General features: G+C 41.6%; 1 protein-coding gene across 1 annotated transcript; it reads right to left on the reverse strand.

Annotated features, from left to right (window-relative positions):
* Window positions 1-305: 305 nt before the first annotated feature.
* Mettl14 (methyltransferase 14, N6-adenosine-methyltransferase subunit) lies at window positions 306-20379 on the reverse strand. The gene is made up of 11 exons (XM_042697582.1): window positions 20186-20379; window positions 16846-16934; window positions 14932-15019; window positions 13074-13154; window positions 12613-12700; window positions 10974-11064; window positions 9338-9479; window positions 7410-7502; window positions 4871-4987; window positions 3324-3534; window positions 306-1561 (listed from the first exon to the last, which is right to left on the reverse strand). Exons 1-11 carry the CDS (start codon window positions 20249-20251, stop codon window positions 1257-1259), a joined length of 1371 nt encoding a protein of 456 aa, XP_042553516.1. The 5' UTR covers window positions 20252-20379; the 3' UTR covers window positions 306-1256.
* Window positions 20380-21139: the final 760 nt, after the last annotated feature.

The following is a 21139-nucleotide window of genomic DNA, read 5'->3' on the forward strand; positions in this document are numbered from 1 at the left end:
AAACATGAGTGAAGGTACAGAAAAACAGCATGAAGTCTTACACAACTAATTGATATGCATGGCCAGGTCCTCAAAAACACGCATTACAACCCCACTTGCAAGCTATATTCTAAACCTGAGCGTTTCCTGGAATTGGTGTGTGTGTATGCGTTCACCAGGCCTGTGGCTTGAACTGAGAGCCTGGGCACTGTTCCTGAGTTTCTTTGTTCAAGGCTAGTGCTCTACCACTTGAGTTACAGCTCTATTTTTTTTTTTTTTTTGGTAATTAATTGCAGGTAAGAGTCTCATAGACTTTCCTGCTGAATTTGAAACTTGATCCTCAGATCTCAGCCTCCTGAGTAGCTAGGATTACAGGCATAAACCAGAGATGCTTAGATACATGATTTTTTTAGTAACATGTTAAAAGATTTATGTCATGACCTCATTACCCAATATTCCCCAAAATGTTTAAACCAAACACCTGATACTCAGATACCTATTGCTGCATCTTACTTTTGAGAAGATGAGAGGACTGGCCTGCTCTCCTCCAAGTTCAAGTCCACAGCAGTCTTACTATGACATCTGTCCCCCTGCCTGCAAAGGATGGGTAGGACATCTGCAGCTACACCAGTGAGGGCATGAGAACAAGCTTTCACTCCAGAGTCTGCCTACAAAATCGTACTTCTCCCTTCACTGCTAGTGGGAGCTCCGCCTCACACTCACAGCTGGAAGGGGATTTTGTCCTGTCAGTCTTTGGTTCTCAAATCACATTTGTACTTACTAAAATTTTCATGAAAGGGAGAAAAAAGAAGTGTGCTTCTTTTTATTGTTTCAATAAAGACAGTTTAAAACCCGACAAAAGCTTCCCCTTGGGCCCAACTCCATTCAGCCGAGGCTTCCAGTTTCCATGTGTGGGGACAGCACACGTTATGACTCCTGCCTGTGTGAGTTTGCACGACACCTCAGAAAGATCTTTGGCACTTTTCACTCTTTCTAAAAAGTAAACACCTTCACTGAGATCAAGATAACTTCAGTCTCTGAAGGTAAAGCTACTTGTGTTGCTGCATCTCGTTCAGTTACACACCCAAGGCAGACTCAGCCTAAGGACCATCCAGTTCTGTCGTACAGAATTGGACCATGTGTGTGTCAACTGCAAGGGAGCTTGCTGAAATATTCCTGGCTGCACAGAAAAGCTAAAGCAAGTTGGAACTGAGAGTGAAAGTAAGCACCTCATGAGGAAGTTGAGAGGAGCATTACTAGAGACCAGTCTTTACAATTTATCGAGGGGGGAAGCCACCTCTGTGTGCTCCTCCTCGGCCACCCCTAAAACCTCCTCTTTCTCCTCGGAAGTTGGACCGATTTCTTTCTCTACCCCGGCCAGCAGAAGTCCCTCCTCTCCCTCCGCCTCTGGGAGCACCACCACCCCGATCAGACTTCGATTTGGGAGGAGGGGACTTTGGTCGCAGTCTCTCTATTTCCTCTGTACACCCAGTCAAGTAGGAATTAGGGGCACTGAAATAGGATGCATATGTTTCCGCATTGTAGTTGCTATTTGTAAGTGTTGGTCCAACGGTAAGCCAGCCTGAAAAAAAATAAAACAAACATTCTTTTTATTTGCCTCTCTTATCCTTTTCAGGGAGTAATATGAATCCCTAATCCATTCTCTTTTTTTGTGTGTCAGACTTTGAACTCGAGGTGTGGGCACTATAGTTCTTCTCAAGGTTAGTGCTCTGCCACTGGAGCCACAGCTCCACTTCTGGCTTTCTGGTGCTTAATTGAAGGTAAGAGTCTCACAGACTTTCCTATTCAGATTGGCTTTACATCATGATCCTCAGATCTCAGCCATCTGAGTAGCTAGAAAACAGGCATGAGCCACAAGTACCCAGCCCCAATTCATTCTTAATGATATCTCCATGATCCATCCCATAGTGAAACGTCTTACTGAATGTATGGCACTTAATCACAGTCATATGTTAGAGTTCATATGTACATATCTTGTTTACATTCTAGCTTATGACTTTCACAACATACCAACTTCCTGCCCATCCATGTTCTACATTCTCTAAATATGCTACTTAGAAAAACATTTATAAAACAGACCAAGTTTAGACTCCTGAAAATTTACTAAGTTGTACATACACTTCCTATTTAACAAAAATGGTGCCACTTTTCTGACTAACATTTTGGAACCAATTTTTGCTTTAACACAAAACATCTCAGTCCACAGATCCTATGTTGCTCCAGCTCAATCCCATCTTCCCATGGGCAAATGAGTGGATCAGACACTTCTCAAGAAGATTCAAGTGACTAACATAGGAAAAAGTGTTCAACACCACTAATCACCAGAGAAGTGCAAATCAAAACCAATAAGGTATCACTTCCCCCCATTTACAACTGACAACAATGGCTATTATCAATGCTGATGGAATTGTGAGTTAGGATACCTATTACGGAAAGCAGTCTAGAGCTTCCACAAACATCCTGACCTAGAACTCCAGATGATCCAGCAACCCCACCACATAGCCAAAGCAGTCAAAATTAATGTGCTGAAGAGACACCTGCCCTTGCATGTTTCACAGTACTCTTCACAACAGCCAACATAACATGGGATCAGCGTGGATATCCGCTGACAGATGAGTGAATGAAGACAATGTAGTATACATACAGATTCTGTTAAGTGCAGATGGAGCTAGAGACACCAAGTTAGTAAGTAAATGAGTTGGGCACAGAAAGACAAACTGCATATTCTCACTTACAGATGGAAACTAAATGTTCCTCATAAAGGTGAAGAGAATAAAATAGAATGGCAGCTACAAGAGGCCTGGGAGTGAGGTGGGAGAGGAGGGGCAGAGAAGATAGAAAAGTCTTCAGGGGTGCAGTTGGCTTGGGGAGAACGACTTCTAGTGTCCTGTAGCACAGTGAATAACCTTGGTTGGCAGCAACTCATTATATATTCCAAAATAGAGACCATTTTAAATACTCCCAATATTTTAAAGTGTCTTTAGCTATACCAATTACTCCAATGTGATCATCATGCAATGTACACACAAATAGCATCAAATACAGACACTGAAGATTTGAGCGTCCATGAAGGTTCACCCAAGACAACAAATGTGCCAATATGGAGAGGAATTCTGACACAGGAGGAGGTGCAGAGAATGCTGGGTCCAGAAGGATCTAGGAAATCTCTGTATCTGCCTCTTAACTGTGAGCCTAAAACTATAATCAAATATGTAGTAATTTTATTTTACACAGCACTTTATCCTATTAACACCTGTATCACAGAGAATCATGAATTTATCCTTTTTACTGAAGAAGAAAAAACAAAAAAACTGAGGTCCTACCTGGCCGAATTGTACTATCTCTCCCAAACAGATGAAGACGTCTTCTGCCAAGACAGAAATGCTCAATTATATGAAAAATCTCTACAGGCTTCTCTATGTTGCCAATTTCGGGTTCTTCTGTAATAATTAAGTCGATGTCGACATTAGCATGGATGAAGTCCCCATCTGTGCTTCTCTTCACAGTTCCTTTGATCCCCATAAGGCAGTGCTCCTACAGCACAAGAGGATCCATTCATCAATGGTCACATCTGATAGCATTTTACATTACTGACGTCATCAACTCTAAAACAATCTTGGTTTCTCTCACTCTCTGGGATACCGTTTTATAGTCAACACATGGTAGTAAGACATAGGCGTTAGGTGTGGGCAGACTGCCAGGTAAGTGAGGAAACAAACTGTTCTATATTCTCACTGCTTCCAGAACAATTTGCTTTTAACATTAATGCATCAAGTCTCTGCTTTTCTGCCAACACCTTCATTCTGTTCAATGTCAGTTCAATTCTAACACTACCTATAATTATGAGCACAAAGCTACAGGTGAAAGGCTCATTGTCATAGGGCTGACATCCTACCAATGACAAGTCCAGACGTTACCAATGCTTCTGATTGGCCAACTAGAAATCAAATGTTCTAATAATTCTCTGTTGGGTTAAATCGCTCACCACAGTGGCTCATGGAAATCAGGAAAGTGGTTTACCATCACATGCTTATTATAAAAGGCTATGAGTCAGAAACAGGCAGATAGAAAAAATGCGTATGATAAGGTGTGAAGCAAGGAACTGAGCTTCCAGGCTCTTTGGAGATAGCCCACATTAATAGCAGCCACCCTCCAAGCTTGTAAATTCAAGGACTTAAGAAAGTTCCACTATTGGCTCCCAAAAACTCATGAATAAAAGCTGCTACAGGCTGATACTAGTAGTCCACTGAAGCAGAAATTCTTAGGATGTTTTGGGTAGGGAAAAAAAGGGAAGAAGAGGAGAAACACTTCCAAGTGGGAAAGAAAAAAATAATTTCTAGTGCTGAGTATTGCTGCCATTTCTTATTTCTAAGCCCAGAGAAAGAAAAATAATTCTGAGAGTCAAGAATTTCAAATGCCCATACCTAACTTTGAAATTTAAAGCTTAGAACATATAAGAATATTTTCCTGGGGCTAGGAATGTGGCTTGGTGGTAGAATGCTTGCCTAGCATGCATGAAGCCCTGGGTTCAACTGCTCAGTACCACATAAACAATAAGCCAGGGATAGCACTGTGGCTCAAGTGGTAGAGCACTAGCCTTGAGCAAAAGAAGCTCAGGAACAGTGCCCAGGCCCAGGACTGGCAAAAAAAAAAAAAAAAAGAATATTTTCCCCCTTCTAGCACGGTGGAGGTCAATCTAAGACAGTGAATAAAATGCCTTAAAATTAACTTGGATATATTTGTGTAATGCTCAATTTTATTTTTATAAGTCTAAGAAAATAATCTTGCTACTGAAATTAGTTAAATAGCATATAGTGATTTGAAAAGTTTGAGAATAAAAATAACACAAACAAAACAGTAATGACAATACCTTCGTTCTTTGGAAAACAGCCTTTGGATCCAGAGTCTTAGTCTTTCCAGGATTATTTTTGTTGGTTTTAATCCAACAAATATCTTCACATCTTCTGTAACCCCACTTACGTAAACACTAGAAATAAAAAAAGATTTTAAAAAGAAACTCATAAATTAAAGAAATAATACCTTCAAACTTTTCTAGAGGGTCACTAAATTCTACAGTATTAACGTAACTGTTCAAGTGTAGATACAGAAAGAAAGAAATGGAAGCCATAATACAGAATGCGTGTATCATCTGCATATATGATATTCATATTGTATATAAAGTATAAAAGCATTGAAAAGATTACATCATATTCCAACCAATTCCTTACTATCGAGTGGACATTCCCAATCAGTAAATTTGCAATCACAAATGCTCTCAAAATAACTTTTTGATTGTTGATAAGACATTCAGAGGGTTCTAAATTTGGGAGTTACACTCCAAAATCTGAAGCACTTTTGTCTGAAACATTTGAATAGGGCCACTGACCTGAACTATCTTCCATTGCCATCAACAGACAATGAGCTGTCAGTTGTAAGGAAACTGAGGATCCTGTATAATCACAAAATTATCCAGAAGATCATCTGAATCCTACCACCTACATTCTGTCCTCTGACATAGGCAAATACAGCTGAACTTTTCTAACTGACAATTCTCTTCAAATAAACCCTATAAAACTTCATTTCTATATTGACTACTTTCAATTGCAAAAAGTTCAGAAAAATTCCTATGCCTATCTCCTTATTGGGTAAAATTGTACTTTTGATCTTTATATAATCATCAAAACAGAGATATGAACTTTAGTATCCAAAATCTGCTAAATAAGAATATATGAAAAGTGCTATTTTAGTTAAAGCGTTGTTCAGAGTGGCATGTGCAGGGCCTACCACATGCAGGTGCTAGCTAGAGTAAGAGACAGTCCTTACCCCTGACCCCCTGAAGGGCAAAATAAGGGAGAATGAGCAAATGGTGAGGGACAATACTGTTGATATGATGATCAAGTACACATAAACATAAAACACATTTCATAAATGTTCATTACTACACACAGTGAACACCTCAAAGTGAAACTTAAGATGTTTACTTAAATAACTATCAAAGACCAAGATCAGTACAATAGTCCCCCTTGAAGTTAATAAATGATGGAATTAATGCTATTACCCAGTGGTCTCTAACTCACTATTTACATATATAACGAATACAAAGTACTGAAGAATCTCAGTCTCTGAGTAGAAATTTACCTCAGTATAATCCTACTTATTACCTCATATAATCTTACTTAAATTCTTCATCTGTCAAATGGATAAATAAACAGGATTAAACAAGATTACTTCCTGGACATTAAGTAATACAGCCTACCACAGGAAGTGTCACTCAGTAACACAGACAAAACAGAGCCTCATGATAGATAGCCAATGTCACCATTATTTCTGGTTAAAGGCACTTATGTTCACTTATTTTCTTTTGGCAAACTACTCCAAATAATTTTTCAAAAAAAGAAGAAAAGTTCTGAGATGCAAACGAGTCTAAGACAATAAATTGAGGGGTAAGTTTACATGTTTTCTCAGGGTAATGATTTTATCTAGAGAACACATCCACAGACAATTTTGTTCTACTGGATGTAGAACATTCATGTATTCTCCATTCTCGTATTCTCTCCATTCATGTATTCAAGTTACACAGTGCAGAGGCTGTGTTACTTTCCCAGTGTGTCTCCCATTTGGAACTCAGGAGTCAATGCTATTCAGAATAACCATTTTTGCTACTCATAAAGAACAATAAACAACAGTTCACTTTTTTGCTGTAATCTGGAGCTTCAGCCTCTAACCTGTTCTCATTAAATTGTATTCTGAAGGATTGACATTTATCCTTAGTGCTAGTTAACTGACTTAGCGAGTAGACATCCCCTTGAATATTTTACAACCCTTCAAAAAACAAATGGCAAAATCACATGAATGTTCACATCCTTGATGCAACGTTCTGTTCTACTTTTCCTTCTGAAGTTAGGAACCCACATTAAAAGAATCTGATTTTGTTGTGCACCAGTAGCTCATGTCTGTAATCCTCACTACTCAGGAGGCTGAAATCTGAGGAATGCACTTCAAAGCCAGCCTGGGCAGGGAGACATTCCCTTGAATATTTTACAACCCTTCAAAAAACAAATGACAAAGTAACATAAATGTTCACATCGTTGATGCAACATACTGTTATATTTTTCCTTCTGAATTTAGGAACCCACATTAAAAGAATCTGATTTTGTTGTGCACCAGTAGCTCATGTCTGTAATCCTCACTACTCAGGAGGCTGAAATCATCTGAGGAATGCACTTCAAAGCCAGCCTGGGCAGGAAAGTCCAGGAGACTATGATCTTCAATTAACCACCAAAAAAACAGGAAGTGGGGATATGGCTCAAGTAGTAATGCTCAGGGACAGAGTCTAGGCCCTCAGTTGAAGCCCCAGAACCAGCACCAAAAATAATAATAATAATAATAATAAAAGAATCTGATCATACCACTCTTCCAAGGTCCAATCCTTCCCCAGAACCACACCAGAGAAATATAAATGATCGTGGTGCTGCAATCTCATCTATCTCTAATTTCATAATCTGTAAGAAAACAAAACATGTATAAAAATAGTTTGCTATTTATCTACATCCAGTAGGACAAAATTTTCTGTGGATGTGTTCTTTAGATAAAATCATTTCCCTGAGAAAACACATAAATTTATCCCTTGAAATTACTCATGATAAGCCGGATGCTGGTGGCTCACACCTGTAATCCTACTCAGGAGGCTGAGACCTAATGATCAAGGTTTGAAGCCAGCCTGGGCAGGAATGTCTGTGAGACTTATCTCCACTTAATCATCAAACTGTGGCTCAAGTGGGAGAGTACTAGTCTTGAGCAAAAAAGATCAGGGAAGCACCCAGGTCCTATACACACACAAAAAAGAAAAAAGTGCTGTTTTGTTATTTTATAGACAAACAACATACACATGTGTGCAAACATACCCATGTATACAACATGTGTGAAAAGAACTTACATGAAAATCAACTCACAGAATGATGGGGGCTTCTAAGGGAATTGGGAGCTATTCAACAGCAACACTATTATACACAGAAAAAGATACAGAAAAAGAGGTTTAGGTGAGTCCAAAGTTACTGGCAAAATTAAAATGAAATTTAAGCTGGGTATGGGTGGCATATGCCTGTAGTCACAGAGAATTTAGGGGTCTGAGCCAAGTTTGGGATCACTTGAACCCAGTATCTGCAGATAGTCATTGCAAGAGCCTTCCCACAGTTGCTTTACCACTGGTCCAGCCTCTAACTCAAAACATTTTAATGACTTCATAACTAAAGTTCAAGCTCTTGAGAAATCATCTCAATGTAATCCAAATCTATTCCCCAACAAAATCCACCACGAAGAAGATACTGTCTTCTACCTCCATTCCTTCTGTTCTTGCTCTTCGCTTCAGCTAAGAATCCTGTGCCCCATCTTTCTTCACTGGGCCAGTTCAAACTGAATTCATGTGTCACTTTCTCCGTGCTCACAAGCCCTATCTTCCTAGGCATGGTCAGTGTTCTCATTATCATCTCATGCTATTCTCCACTACAGAGCCAACAGAATTATAGTGTAATTGTTGTTCAAGGTATAGTAATGAATAGTGCTCAATAAATATTTGTTACTTTTGTTATTGGTTGTGAATACAGATACTTTATGTAACTGAAGACAGCAGTTCAATTAACTTTATCATGACTATATCATACTGAAATTATGTACTTACATATGACTTATACTGTAAAAGACTGTAAGTTCTATATAAGAACAGAAATGTATACACACATATACATATTCTGATGCTTACTAAAACTGAACGACTGCTCAATGAATTACAAATCATTTTATTTGCTTTTAGACTTTCCCAGCCATATACTCAAGGACTCTAGAACTAGGACTATGATTCTTTTATAGTTCACTTACTAGCTGCTCAGTTTTTACTCAAAAAGAAAAACAAATTAAAGATAATATATTACATGTCAATGTTCCTTGGCTCTTCAGTTACAAAATGTTCTATAAATTTATATTTATTATCAATACAAAACTAGGGATGGTAGTTATAAGCTTACTTTCTGATCAAGTAAACATATATCAATTTGAAAAATTGATAAAGTAGCCGGGCACCGGTGGCTCATGCCTGTAATCCTAGCTACTCAGGAGGCTGAGATCTGAGGATCATGGTTCAAAGCCGGCCGGGGCAGAAATGTCCATGATACTCTTATCTCCAATAAACCACTCAAAAACCCGAAGTGGCGCTGTGGCTCAAGTGGTACAGTGCTCGCCTTAAGCTGAAGAGTGCAGGGACAGCACCTAAGCCCAGAGTTCAAGCCCCACGACCAACAAAAAAAAAAAAAAGAAAGAAAAAATTGATAAAGTATCATCATACATCATCCCAAGTCCAGCACTTTTCATTAGCTGTGATGCCAGTCTCTCTGTAATATTCTTCTAAAGGAGGTTCCAGAAGTATCACATCAAATTTGGGTGTTAATTCTCGAATATCAAAGGCTTCTATGTCTGCTTGTAAGTACCTATTAAAAAAAAAATGAGTAAAATTTTGAAATACCTTGCAGATAATCAAAGTAATGTCTTAACTATTACTAAACACTATTGTTAAATATTATTTTCAAAGTAAAATGTTTTTTGGGGAGAGTCTTCTTTCTTCATCACTGACATAAATCCATCAACCAAAATCTGTCCTAGGACATGGACAGGACAGGACAAAGTAAATACCATATTATTTTCCATCAACAGCCATTTATATGCTGCACTTATTTTAACACTGAAGTCTACACACAGATGTGAATCTATAACCCCTATGCATTGCCACTGGAATTTTCTAATGAATACTGTATTGCTTTTTTCTCAATTATTTAAGTAGGTTAAAAAACTATTTCTCGAGGCTGGGTAGATGGCTCAGTGGGAGAGCGCTTGCTTTGCATGCATGAAGCCCTGGTTTCGATTCCTCATAAGCAAAAAGAAAAAAGCCGGAAGTGGCGCTGTGGCTCAAGTGGTAGAGCACTAGCCTTGAGGTGAAGAGCTGAGGGACAGTACCCAGGCCCAGAGTTCAGGCCCCATGACCGGACCCAAAAAAAAAAGAAGAAAAAAGAAAAACTATTTCTCACTAAGTTCCAAATTCCACCTCCTAAGAAAATTTCTAAATATGGACATAATTTTCTTTTATTCATTTGTTAACTAGTAAAAATGTACATATTAGTAGTCTTTCCACATGACACAATGTTAATTATTACTAGCTTTAAGGTATTTCACATAGTTTGGAAGTATTTTACATTTAAGGAACATTTTTAAATAGATAAATATTAGCATATACCTAGGCTTCCCACATTGTGAGACTTATTTCTGGTTAGTCTAATGACTAACAAGTTAGCTCTCATTAAATTCTTAAAAGTATAAGATATCCAAATATAGCCTAAATATAATACTCATTATATACATTGCTGAGAAAAACTTTACTCTGGTAAGCAAAGGTAAAAATGAATTATTGTACTCCAAATGTTAAAAATAATACTTCAGTATGGCAAGTTATAATTTGTTTTTCATCTAAGTGTCCTAAACTTTATTCAACAAATTACTTTGTGAAGGGGGGAAAAAGTCAATTAAAGGCATTTTATGCAAATTATCAATATAATAAGCTGACTGAGGATGTAACTCAGTGGTAGAGCACTGATCCAGCATGCTCAAAGCCCTGGGTTTAATCTCTACCACCATAATGTTCCATCCCCCACCCTTCTCCCCCGCCACACACACAGAGGAAAAGGAATGAAAAAAGAATATGAACCCAAATGATTTTCTAAGCCAGAAAAATACATTTAGAGGCACTTTAATTATCTAGCAAGTTAAATTAGAACCCACTGTGTACTCAACATGAGAATTTCAAAGAAACAGACTTATGGAATATTTTAACATTAAGTAGAGTTTTTCTTTTAAAGCAAGGTTATAGGATAAACAGACTGCTACTTTAAGCTAGAGTTAAGAACAAAAAAAAAAATAACAGAACTACTTACATCGGAGGGGTATTAGACTTAGCTATTAACTCATCTTTTAGCCTGATGAGTTCCCTTAGTTTGGGATATTCTTCAAATCTGTCAGCTAAACCTAAGGAGAAAATATAAAGTATAAATTTTAATTCAACTGAAATATTCATTAATTCACAGCTTACAAGTTCTCCCAAGAAAGCAAAACAATATGCACACACATATTAGTGAGGTGTGAACTCAGGACCTCATGCCCGTTAGGCAGGCACTGTACTATGAGCCACACCCCAGTCCATTTTTTAAAACAGGAGTGACTCTCATTTTTGGCCAGGATCAGCCTCAGACTGTAATCCTATCTATGTCTCCCCATGAAGCTGGAATCACAAGTGTGCACTACATGCCCAGCTTGATTATTGAGAGGGGAATCTCACTAACTAGCTCCTGGGTTGGCCTTAAGCCACCATCCTTCCAATCTCTACCTTCCCAGTAGCTAGATTATAGAGTGTACCACCACACCCGGCCTCATTTTTTAATGCTTTCCTTCCATACTGAACACAATAGTAACAATACAGATGATGTAAATGTCTTCATTTAAACACCAAAAGTTGTTGACTCAGTATAGTGGTTCGTACTTATAATTTCAGCTACTCAAGAGGAAGAGATCAGGAGGTATGGTAGTCTGAGATCTTCTTTGGCAGGATGAGACCCTACCACAAACAAGTTGGGCAGAAAGGCATGCACTGTGGCCCAACTGTAAGGGACCTTCAACTGAGGGACTGTGGTCCTAGGTCAACCTCAGGAAGAAACTGGAGGCTCTTATCTGAAAAGTAAACAGGGCTGTAGGCACTGTTCAACTGATAGAGTACCTGCCAACAAGCATGAGATGCTGAGTTCAAACCCCAGTACTGCCAAAAAATAAAAGCCACATGGTTTTACTATCAAGAGTAAAAATGGAAAATGTAAAGGCTTTCCAATCAATATAGATTGCACTTCAAATAAAAACAAATTTAAAGATTCAGTGATAGTCAGATTTCAACACAGTAGAGTAAGCTTTTTATCACCCAACAAAACAGAAGGTCTAATTTGAAGAATCTAAATTCATCTTTCTTTGATGATCTGATGAGCAGATGTGTAGTGTCCTGTCTAAAATATGAGGACCAGAACTGGAGGCATGGCTACCTGTAAAGCGGCAGCAGTGGGCAAAAAGATGTGCAAGAATTTAAGACCCTGATTTCAAGCCCCAATGCCAGCACCAAAAGAAGAGAAAGGGGGAAAAAAGAAAAAGAAATAAAAAATATGCAATTATAAAATAAAATGAAAAGAAAATACAATACATAAGAGAACTAACTACTAATAGATGAAAATGTTCTACCACTAGTTGTGGAATGGTTGCCAACAACCCTGTAGAATCACTAAAAGTTATACCCTTTAAATGGGTTGACTATCTAGTACATAAATTATCTACAAAAGAAAAACAAACGTCAGCAGAGCCAAAACAAAAGCAACACTGCTTGATGGAAAATAAAGATCTACTAGAAGCACTGAAAGGAAAAAAGAGTAAAGTCCAAGCTGGGGGAAATAACTTTATCAATTAATCTAAAAAATGGATAAAATTACAAGCATTTAATGAACAGCTTACAATAAGAAAACCCAAATAAATCTGACATACCTACATCCCTGATGAAATTCTGAGGTCTATGTCCAGTGTCTACAAAGTGCTGGCAGTAATCATTATGGGGATTTAAGCTCTGCGTTCCCTAAAGAAATGGTCAAAATTAAATTAGTGGCATGAACTGGAATGCAGATACACTAACTTTGTGCACCATTTTTTTACTATGAGGCCACATAAAATATAGAAGATTTTTTTTTTTTGTCGGTCGTGGGGCTTGAACTCTGAAATATAGAAGATTTTTAAACATACCAGTATTTGAAAATACAACTAAAATAATAGCACAAACTCTACAGTAGATGCTGATATGAATATACCATTATCCCAACCTAAACAGAAAAGTATTTCAAAATAACTTAAATAAATCTAATTTACTAGTGATTCTGAAGACAAATAGACACAAACAATACTTTCAGGCATGAATATGAGATGTTATAAGATTTGAAGACTATTGTTTTTACCTTAAGAAAAGTACTAGAATCTTTGTAAATTTCTTCTTCATATGGCAAATTTTCCTCTTCCTGTTGCATTTCTAGTTCATCCTTTGAAAAGGAGGATTAAGGAAACATTTAGTCTATTTCTTTATATCTTAAGACTCAGAGTATGTATTTTCCTATGATTATGTTTGAAATGAGCATTAAAAAACAGTAAAGGTGGGGCTGGAAAGGTGGCTCAGTGGTAGAGCGCTTGCCTTGCATGCATGAGGCCCTGGGTTCGATTCCCCAGCACCACATAAGCAAAAAGAAAAATAGTCAGAAGTGGCACTGTGGCTCAAGTGATTGAGCGCTAGCCTTGAGCTGAAGAGCTGAGGGACAGTGCCCAGGCCCAGAGTTCAGGGCCCATGACTGGACCCAAAAAAAAACAAAAACAAAAACAGTAAAGGTTTTGCTCTCCTATCATTACATCTAATTAGTTGATTATTTTTACAATAAAAAAATTTTCTCATCACTATCACAATTAACTTTAGTTTGCTCAACTGTCTAGCATTATCTCATATAAATGTTAGAATTTAGTTGGGCCCTGAAGATTACCACTAACGGACAAACTTACTTCTATTATATGATACTACTGTTCTTATAACATAAAATGTTCCAGTATTTGTAACTGTATATGTCCTACCTAATAAAATCACAAATATTGATGTTATAAACACATATAAAATTGAAATATGTAACTTAGTATTCATGAGATTATGGTATTATGGTCAATGAACTTCCTAAAAATTCAGAAACTAAAAAGAACTACAGAACTAGGGATTTAGTTCTACAATAAATATGTACTATAACTTTAAAAAATTGAGGCATTTTTGTCCAAAATACTTCTTTTAAAATACTGTAATTACAAGTCAAGAAGTTTGCTTTTTCTTGAGCCTCTTTCTGTTGTAGGCCCATGAATTCTCAAAACATTTTAACTGTATGGCCTTATATTGGAGAACAAAAGAACCTAAGGTAGTCTCTTCAAATTAAACCCAATTATCCAAAATTCCTGGCACACTTACTAATTCATTCTTCTTAAAAAATACTATTGGAGTTTTAACTCCATTTCCTGCATGGGAAGAAAGAAATGTTTCTTTCTCCCGGCTTTAATCCTGATAAAACTTTAAAACTTGCTAAAACTTTTTTAAACTTTTTTTTTATAAAACTTCAAAAATATGTATTATTACCAGTTCTTGCTAAGAATTTTGCTAAATGCTTTATATTCATAAGTAACCCACACTTGCATTCATAAGTGCAAGTCACACAACTCTTAAATGAGGGGAATGATAGGAAAGCTTTTTTCTTTTTTTTTTTTTTTGACAGTACTGGGATTTGAGCTCAGGGCCTGGTACTTGCTGGGCGGGGGTAGTTCACCTGAACCACACCTCCAACCTTGCTTTTAACTGGTCATTTTTAGGATGGATAGTCTTGCTTCTCCTCTGTGCTGTGATCCACCTCCTTCAGGACTGTCATCACTGCTATGATCACAGCACTTCACCCAGCTACCTTCCATGAGATAGTTTGTGAACATTTGTTTTTCTTTGCCTGGTTTGGCTTAGAACCTTGCTACTCACGAACTTGCTCTCAGTGTGCACCACTGAGCCTAGCTATGGATTGAGGTTTCAAACTTTTCTCCCAAGCTGACCTGGAACTACAATCTCATACTATTCTCAGCCTAGCAACAATTATAGATGTGAGCCACTGATAACCACTTACATGCCTTAATTATCTGATAACATATTCAACTGACAATGATTTTTGCATATATTCACATTCAGCTTTCCATCTAATTGGTTTTCTTACATGTAAATCTATTATTATAAGGATTTTTTCCTTTACTTGCCTTATATTCTTCCACTTTGTCCTCATCTGTCTCTCCTTCATCCAAACACTTACGTTTTGCATTTGGAGCAGAGGTATCATAGGAAGCCCTGAAAATTAAAATAGAAGCATCATATACAAATATGTACTGACACACATAGGCATCTACTGGTATTATTGAATAATAAACTGTAAGAACAGAACAAGGCAAATTTTTCCTAATTAAATGACATCTGTTTACAAATGATCCTAACCTGACTGATAATACTGTATTTTCTTGAGAAAGCAACTAAAGCACAAAGCTGTTACAAAGAATGTGTTATAAGCCAGGCACCAGTGGCTCATGCCTGTAATCCTAGCTACTCAGGAAACTGAGATCTGAGGATTGTGGGTTCAAAGCCAACCAGACTTTGAAAGTCTGTGAGATTCTTATCTCCAAACAATCCCCAAAAAACTGAAGTGGTGCTGTGGCTCAAAATGGTAGAGAGCTAGCCTTGAGCAAAACAGCTCAAGGACAGCACCCAGGTCCTGAGTTCAAGCCCCACAACCAACCAAAAAAAATAAAAGGAATATATTGGGGGAGGGGGGGGAAATATTCTTTTAAACAACACTAATTCCAAATTGAGTACTTGAAAAAAATTCTAAAATGCTTTAAGCAATCAAATAAATATCACTTTTAAGAGAAAGTATATTTTCTTCTTAAATTTATAAAAAATAAATTTATAATTTAAAATACAATAATTAGTATACATCTAGGATAATTTTATCAGATGAGCAGAAAAGCTCAAAAGCTATGTACATATGACCACATAAGGTGATTCTAAGTAAAATGAATCCCAAGATATGGACACAAGAGGTCTTTCTTTGTTGTTGTTGTTGTTATTTTTAATGTACTAAGTGATTTTTTTGTTTCCTTTGTATATTCTTCCCCTTACGGTATATCCCCTGTTGTCACTGTACTTGATTTTGGGACCCTGCATCTTGTATGTATTTGTCTAATTTGGGGAGGGGAAGAGGAATAACAAAATACAGAAACAAGGACACAGGATGACCCACTGCAACAACGATACCCACAAGATAATATATTAGAAAGGAACTTTACAACTTTGGGAGGTGGGGGAGGAGTGAGGAAGGTGGGGGAGTAGGGATAGTGGAGAACAGCAAGGGAAGGGGTAACAATGCTCAACAGGAAATGTGCTCATTGCCTTCCTCATGTAACTGTCACCCCTCTGGACAGCATCTTTTAAAAATACAATTTTTTTTTCTGGATGCAAGCTAATTATTAGTGTAACATTCCTTGTTTAGGTTTTGGGGGCCTTGCAGTAGTTCAGCTTGCTAGTTCAGCTGGTGCTCTACCATTTATTTGAGCCATATACCCAGCCTTGCTTGTTGCTGGTTTAATTTAGTAAATTTTTAATTTTTTTTGTCAGTCATGGGGCTTGAACTCAGCCCTTCAGTTCAAGACTAGAGCTCTACCACTTGAGCCACAGTGCCACTTCTAGTTTTCTGAGTAGTTTATTGGAGATAAGAGCCTCATGCCCTTTCCTGCCTGGGCTGACTTTGAACTGCAATCCTCAGATCTCCGCCTCCTGGGTAGCTAGGATTACAGGCATGAGCCACTGGCGCCTGGCAAATTTTTAATTTTTTAATTTAGATAATCTTACCTGGTTGGCCTTGAACCTCAATTCTCTAGATCTAAGCCTCCTGAGTAGCTAGATTATAGAAATGAGCCACCAGTGCTTTGCTTTAGCTACTTTTTAAAGGAAAAGTTACTATATTCAGAAAATAAAATTTTATAATCCAGGAGTTGGCCCTCAAATCCCATGTTTCCAGCATCTTTCTTTTGATGCTTCACACAGCAACACATGTTGTTTATTAAAATCAAGACTCCTTCAAAATATCAGTCAGTATGTCACTAAACAATTACCTGACTTACCTGCAAGTTTCTCGTGTTTCAGCAATTTCTCTCTGTTCATCTTTGCTATTTAACACAGCACCAATGCTGTCTGCACTTTCAGCTCCCAACTGAGGGGGCAAACACAAAAGTTAGATGACAAAATCATGGTAATTAAGAATGATTTATTTCTCCTGGAAAAGTATGTTATGCATTTGATTATACTTGAAGTTAAGACAATTTTTAATCAACTTTTGACTTTTAAAGTATATAATAAAATATGAATTGGTAGTAGTAGCAATAACCCCCAAAGAGTAGCTAATACCATGAGCACTTGGTATGTATCAGCTCATACACCATAACAGTGAATGTTGCAAACCAAAATGTACCCAGCTAGGCTTTTATAGCTGATGGCAGGCAAGACTCTAAACCTTACTTTTAAGGTGTTAAAAACCTTAAAAACAGCAATGTCACAAAGACAGGGATCAGCTACTCAGAAGGCTAAGATCTGAGGATTGTGGTTGGAAGCCAGTCCAGGCAGAAAAGTCAGAAGTGATGCTGTAGCTCACATAGTGGAGTGCTAGCCTTGAGCACAAAGTGGCTGGGGAACAGCACTCAAGCCCTAAGTTCAAGCCCCACAACCAACAAAAACAAAAGTTTCAAAGTCTTGTACTCCAAAGGAACTTAAATGGCAAACATTATTAAATTTTGTTATTTATCTGAGGTTAAGAACAACCTCCCATTCAGTTCATTTAGGAATGCGTGCTAGTTTCTGCTGCTTGTTCAATTTACAACAATGAACAAATGATTATTTTTCTGGATACAGTTTTAGTCAGAGATCTGAATCGAAAATTAAGAAGTAAAAGACTTTGGGTGACACCAAACATTTCTGAATAACTGAAAAAAAATTAGGGAAAACTTAGAAAGAATACCTAATTTGGGAGGTCTGAATCCAAATTCTCATATTTTAAACAGGATATCACATTTATTCATCAGATCATAAAGGAGGACAGGTTTCAGATCAGCACTTAATAAAACCAAATCCAGCCCTGAAATGAACTGCAAGATGTCCCCCTAAAGCTAGGGACATGTCCCCACCACTTCTGTCGCTCGCCTCTGCAGAATGGAAAACAGCGTTTGATTTTAAGTACGCTCTGTATGTGCTGCATGGAAACTCAACTAACCAGCAAACCTCAAGTTACTCATCTACAAGAAACAGTGAAGGAGACAGGTTTAGAAAACAACCTTTGTGGAGACAGTAGACACGGGTACAACTTGCTGATGAGACATGAGTGAACCAGGGTAAAATCAAGTAACCTCTGAAACCCATTTAAGTCACTACATGAAGGTATTGCTTCCAATTTCACGGGAGTTGCGACATCTAAATAGTAAAATTCTAATACTAGATGATTCCAGATTCAAATATGTGAGTATCAAATATACTGTACAGAAGAGGCGAAACCTAAAATCTTCCCTCAGGACACCTGCGATCCAGTTCTTTAAACAGGACCACGGAGGAAAGCAAAAAAACTTCAAAATTAATCTCAAGAATCTGTGCTGACTAAAGTTATTTCAAAATCAATCTCGAGACTCGGCGCTGACTGCAGGGGAAGGCCTGGCACCGCAGGCGGTGGAGATAAAAGAGCAACGTGGGAGGGGATGCCAAGTCACTTCTCCTCGCGGGAACTGCGGGAATGTATTCACCAAGGCCAGCCTCGGGCACGCCCGCCGCTGGGGATCCTGCAGGACACCAGGTAGCGAACTATGAAAGAAAGGTGGCTGCAGACCCGGCATGGCTTGGCTTTGGATCTTCCACAGAAGCCGGACCCGTGAGAGCTGAGAACAAGGAGGAATCGGGGTCGGGGGGGAGGGGGGGCCCGGGGAGACCTCCACAGCTGCAGCAGCAAAGGGAGGGCAAAGAGAATGGGGGGTGAGGGAGGGGGAGGGGAGGACGGAGGGTGCAGGGGACGTGGGGGCATGAGGGGGGACACGGAGGAGGGAGCGGGGACTGTGGGGGTGGGGAGGTGGGGGGGCAGCGCGGAGGTGGGGGAGGCTGTGGGGCGGGGGACTGTGGGGGTAGGGGCTGTGGGGGGCCAGTGTGGAGGTGGTGGGGGCTGTGGGGTGGGGGCTGTGGGGTGGGGGCTGTGGGGTGGGGGGCTGTGGGGTGGGGGGCTGTGGGGTGGGGGCTGTGGGGGTGGGGGGCTGTGGGGGTGGGGGGACACGGAGGTGGGGGGGGCTGTGGGGTGGGGGGGACACGGAGGTGGGGGGGCTGTGGGGTGGGGGGCTGTGGGGTCGGGGGCTGTGGGGGGCCACGGAGGAGGGAGCGGGGGCTGTGGGGTGGGGGCTGTGGGGTGGGGGCTGTGGGGTGGGGGGCTGTGGGGTGGGGGCTGTGGGGTGGGGGCTGTGGGGTGGGGGGCTGTGGGGTCGGGGGCCGTGGGGGTGGGGGCTGTGGGGTGGGGGCTGTGGGGTGGGGGGACACGGAGGTGGGTGGGGGGCTGTGGGGTGGGGGGCTGTGGGGTCGGGGGCTGTGGGGGGCCACGGAGGTGGGTGGGGGCTGTGGGGTGGGGGCTGTGGGGTGGGGGGCTGTGGGGTGGGGGGGACACGGAGGTGGGTGGGGGGCTGTGGGGTGGGGGGCTGTGGGGTGGGGGCTGTGGGGTGGGGGGCTGTGGGGTGGGGGGCTGTGGGGTGGGGGCTGTGGGGTGGGGGGGACACGGAGGTGGGTGGGGGCTGTGGGGTCGGGGGCTGTGGGGTGGGGGCTGTGGGGTGGGGGGCTGTGGGGTGGGGGCTGTGGGGTGGGGGGACACGGAGGTGGTGGGGGCTGTGGGGTGGGGGGAACACGGAGGTGGTGGGGGCTGTGGGGTCGGGGGCTGTGGGGTGGGGGCTGTGGGGTGGGGGGCTGTGGGGTGGGGGCTGTGGGGTGGGGGGCTGTGGGGTGGGGGGCTGTGGGGTGGGGGCTGTGGGGTGGGGGGGACACGGAGGTGGGTGGGGGCTGTGGGGTCGGGGGCTGTGGGGTGGGGGCTGTGGGGTGGGGGGCTGTGGGGTGGGGGCTGTGGGGTGGGGGGACACGGAGGTGGTGGGGGCTGTGGGGTGGGGGGACACGGAGGTGGGGGGGGCTGTGGGGTGGGGGGGACACGGAGGTGGGGGGGGCTGTGGGGTGGGGGCTGTGGGGTGGGGGGGACACGGAGGTGGTGGGGGCTGTGGGGTGGGGGGGGACACGGAGGTGGTGGGGGCTGTGGGGTGGGGGGCCACGGAGGAGGGAGCGGGGGCTGTGGGGGGCCGTGGGGGCCAGCGCGGAGGTGGAGAGGCGCGCTGAGGCCGGGCTGGCAGCACCGTGCGCGCGCTCTCGCGACCCCGCCCCGCCCGGCCACGCAGGGCCGCGGACCTGCTGAGCCAGGAGTTGTCGCCGTAACTTCTGTCGCTCCCGGATCTCCTGCAAGCGACTATCCATGTCCCAGCTCGTATTTTTTTCACTACCCCGAAAACTCGTTACAGGCGAATACGCCCCGAGCGCCTTCTTCCGGGCCTGCGGAGCACCGCGCTCACCGGCATCTCGGAGCAGGGTCGATTCTCTTTGCCTCCGTGGGGAACTTCCGGCGCAGCCAGCCTCGGCGCGGAAGTCCCGCCTCCTGGAGTCACCAGACACGGCTCGATGACGTCACCCAGGCAAGAACGAATGAGCGCTGCTGCTGCCGGCCGCGCGCTTTCCGCTACGGTACAGGCGGGTCGGCTTTGGCCCCCCGAGTGCTCATCCCGACGGATGCTGAACGGTTTCCAGTGATAACGAGGACGGCCAAGGGCGCTCCGTGCCCGGCCACGACGAGGACGAATCCAGGAACTCCTGACACACGCGTTGCTGAGCGAGCCAGACCTCTGCTCTTCTGAAAACAGCCGCCCGCGCCGGGCGCCGGTGGTCACGCCTGTAATCCTAGCTACTCAGGGCACTGAGATCTGAGCATCTCCGTTCGAAGCCAGCCAGGGCAGGGAAATCCATGAGACTCCCGTCTCCCATTAATCACCAGAAAGCTGGCAATGGAGCTGTGGCTCGCTAACCTTAAGGAAAAAAAAGCTAAGGGACAGTGCCCAGGCCCTGAGTTCAAGCCCCAGGATCAACACACACACACACACACACATTAGCAAACCTGAGACACCCAGGTCATATTCTTGTGACATTCTCAATGATGTGTTCAAACTACCAAGTCAGAAACTGGCATCTGGTGGCAGATTAGGAAAAATATCTTCAAAGTATAAAACTCAACCATTTAACATCCACAGTCTGCAAGCTAGAAGCTACCAAAATCTATACGGGAACTAAATAATTGAAAAAGGATAACAAAAA

This window comes from Dipodomys spectabilis, unplaced genomic scaffold, assembly GCF_019054845.1.
Source record: "Dipodomys spectabilis isolate Male_0828 unplaced genomic scaffold, ASM1905484v1 ptg000225l, whole genome shotgun sequence".
Taxonomy (NCBI): domain Eukaryota; kingdom Metazoa; phylum Chordata; class Mammalia; order Rodentia; family Heteromyidae; genus Dipodomys; species Dipodomys spectabilis.

Excerpts from the sequence above, each read along its gene's own strand:
- Mettl14 (XM_042697582.1), bottom strand. The coding sequence starts at position 20,251 with ATGGATAGTCGCTTGCAGGAGATCCGGGAGCGACAGAAGTTACGGCGA. Across the intron at positions 3,535-4,870 it reads CTGTTTTCCAAAGAACGAAG|GAGCACTGCCTTATGGGGAT; the intron begins GTATTGTCATTA and ends CTTGTGCTGTAG. Across the intron at positions 1,562-3,323 it reads AGATAGTACAATTCGGCCAG|GCTGGCTTACCGTTGGACCA; the intron begins GTAGGACCTCAG and ends ATTTTTTTTCAG.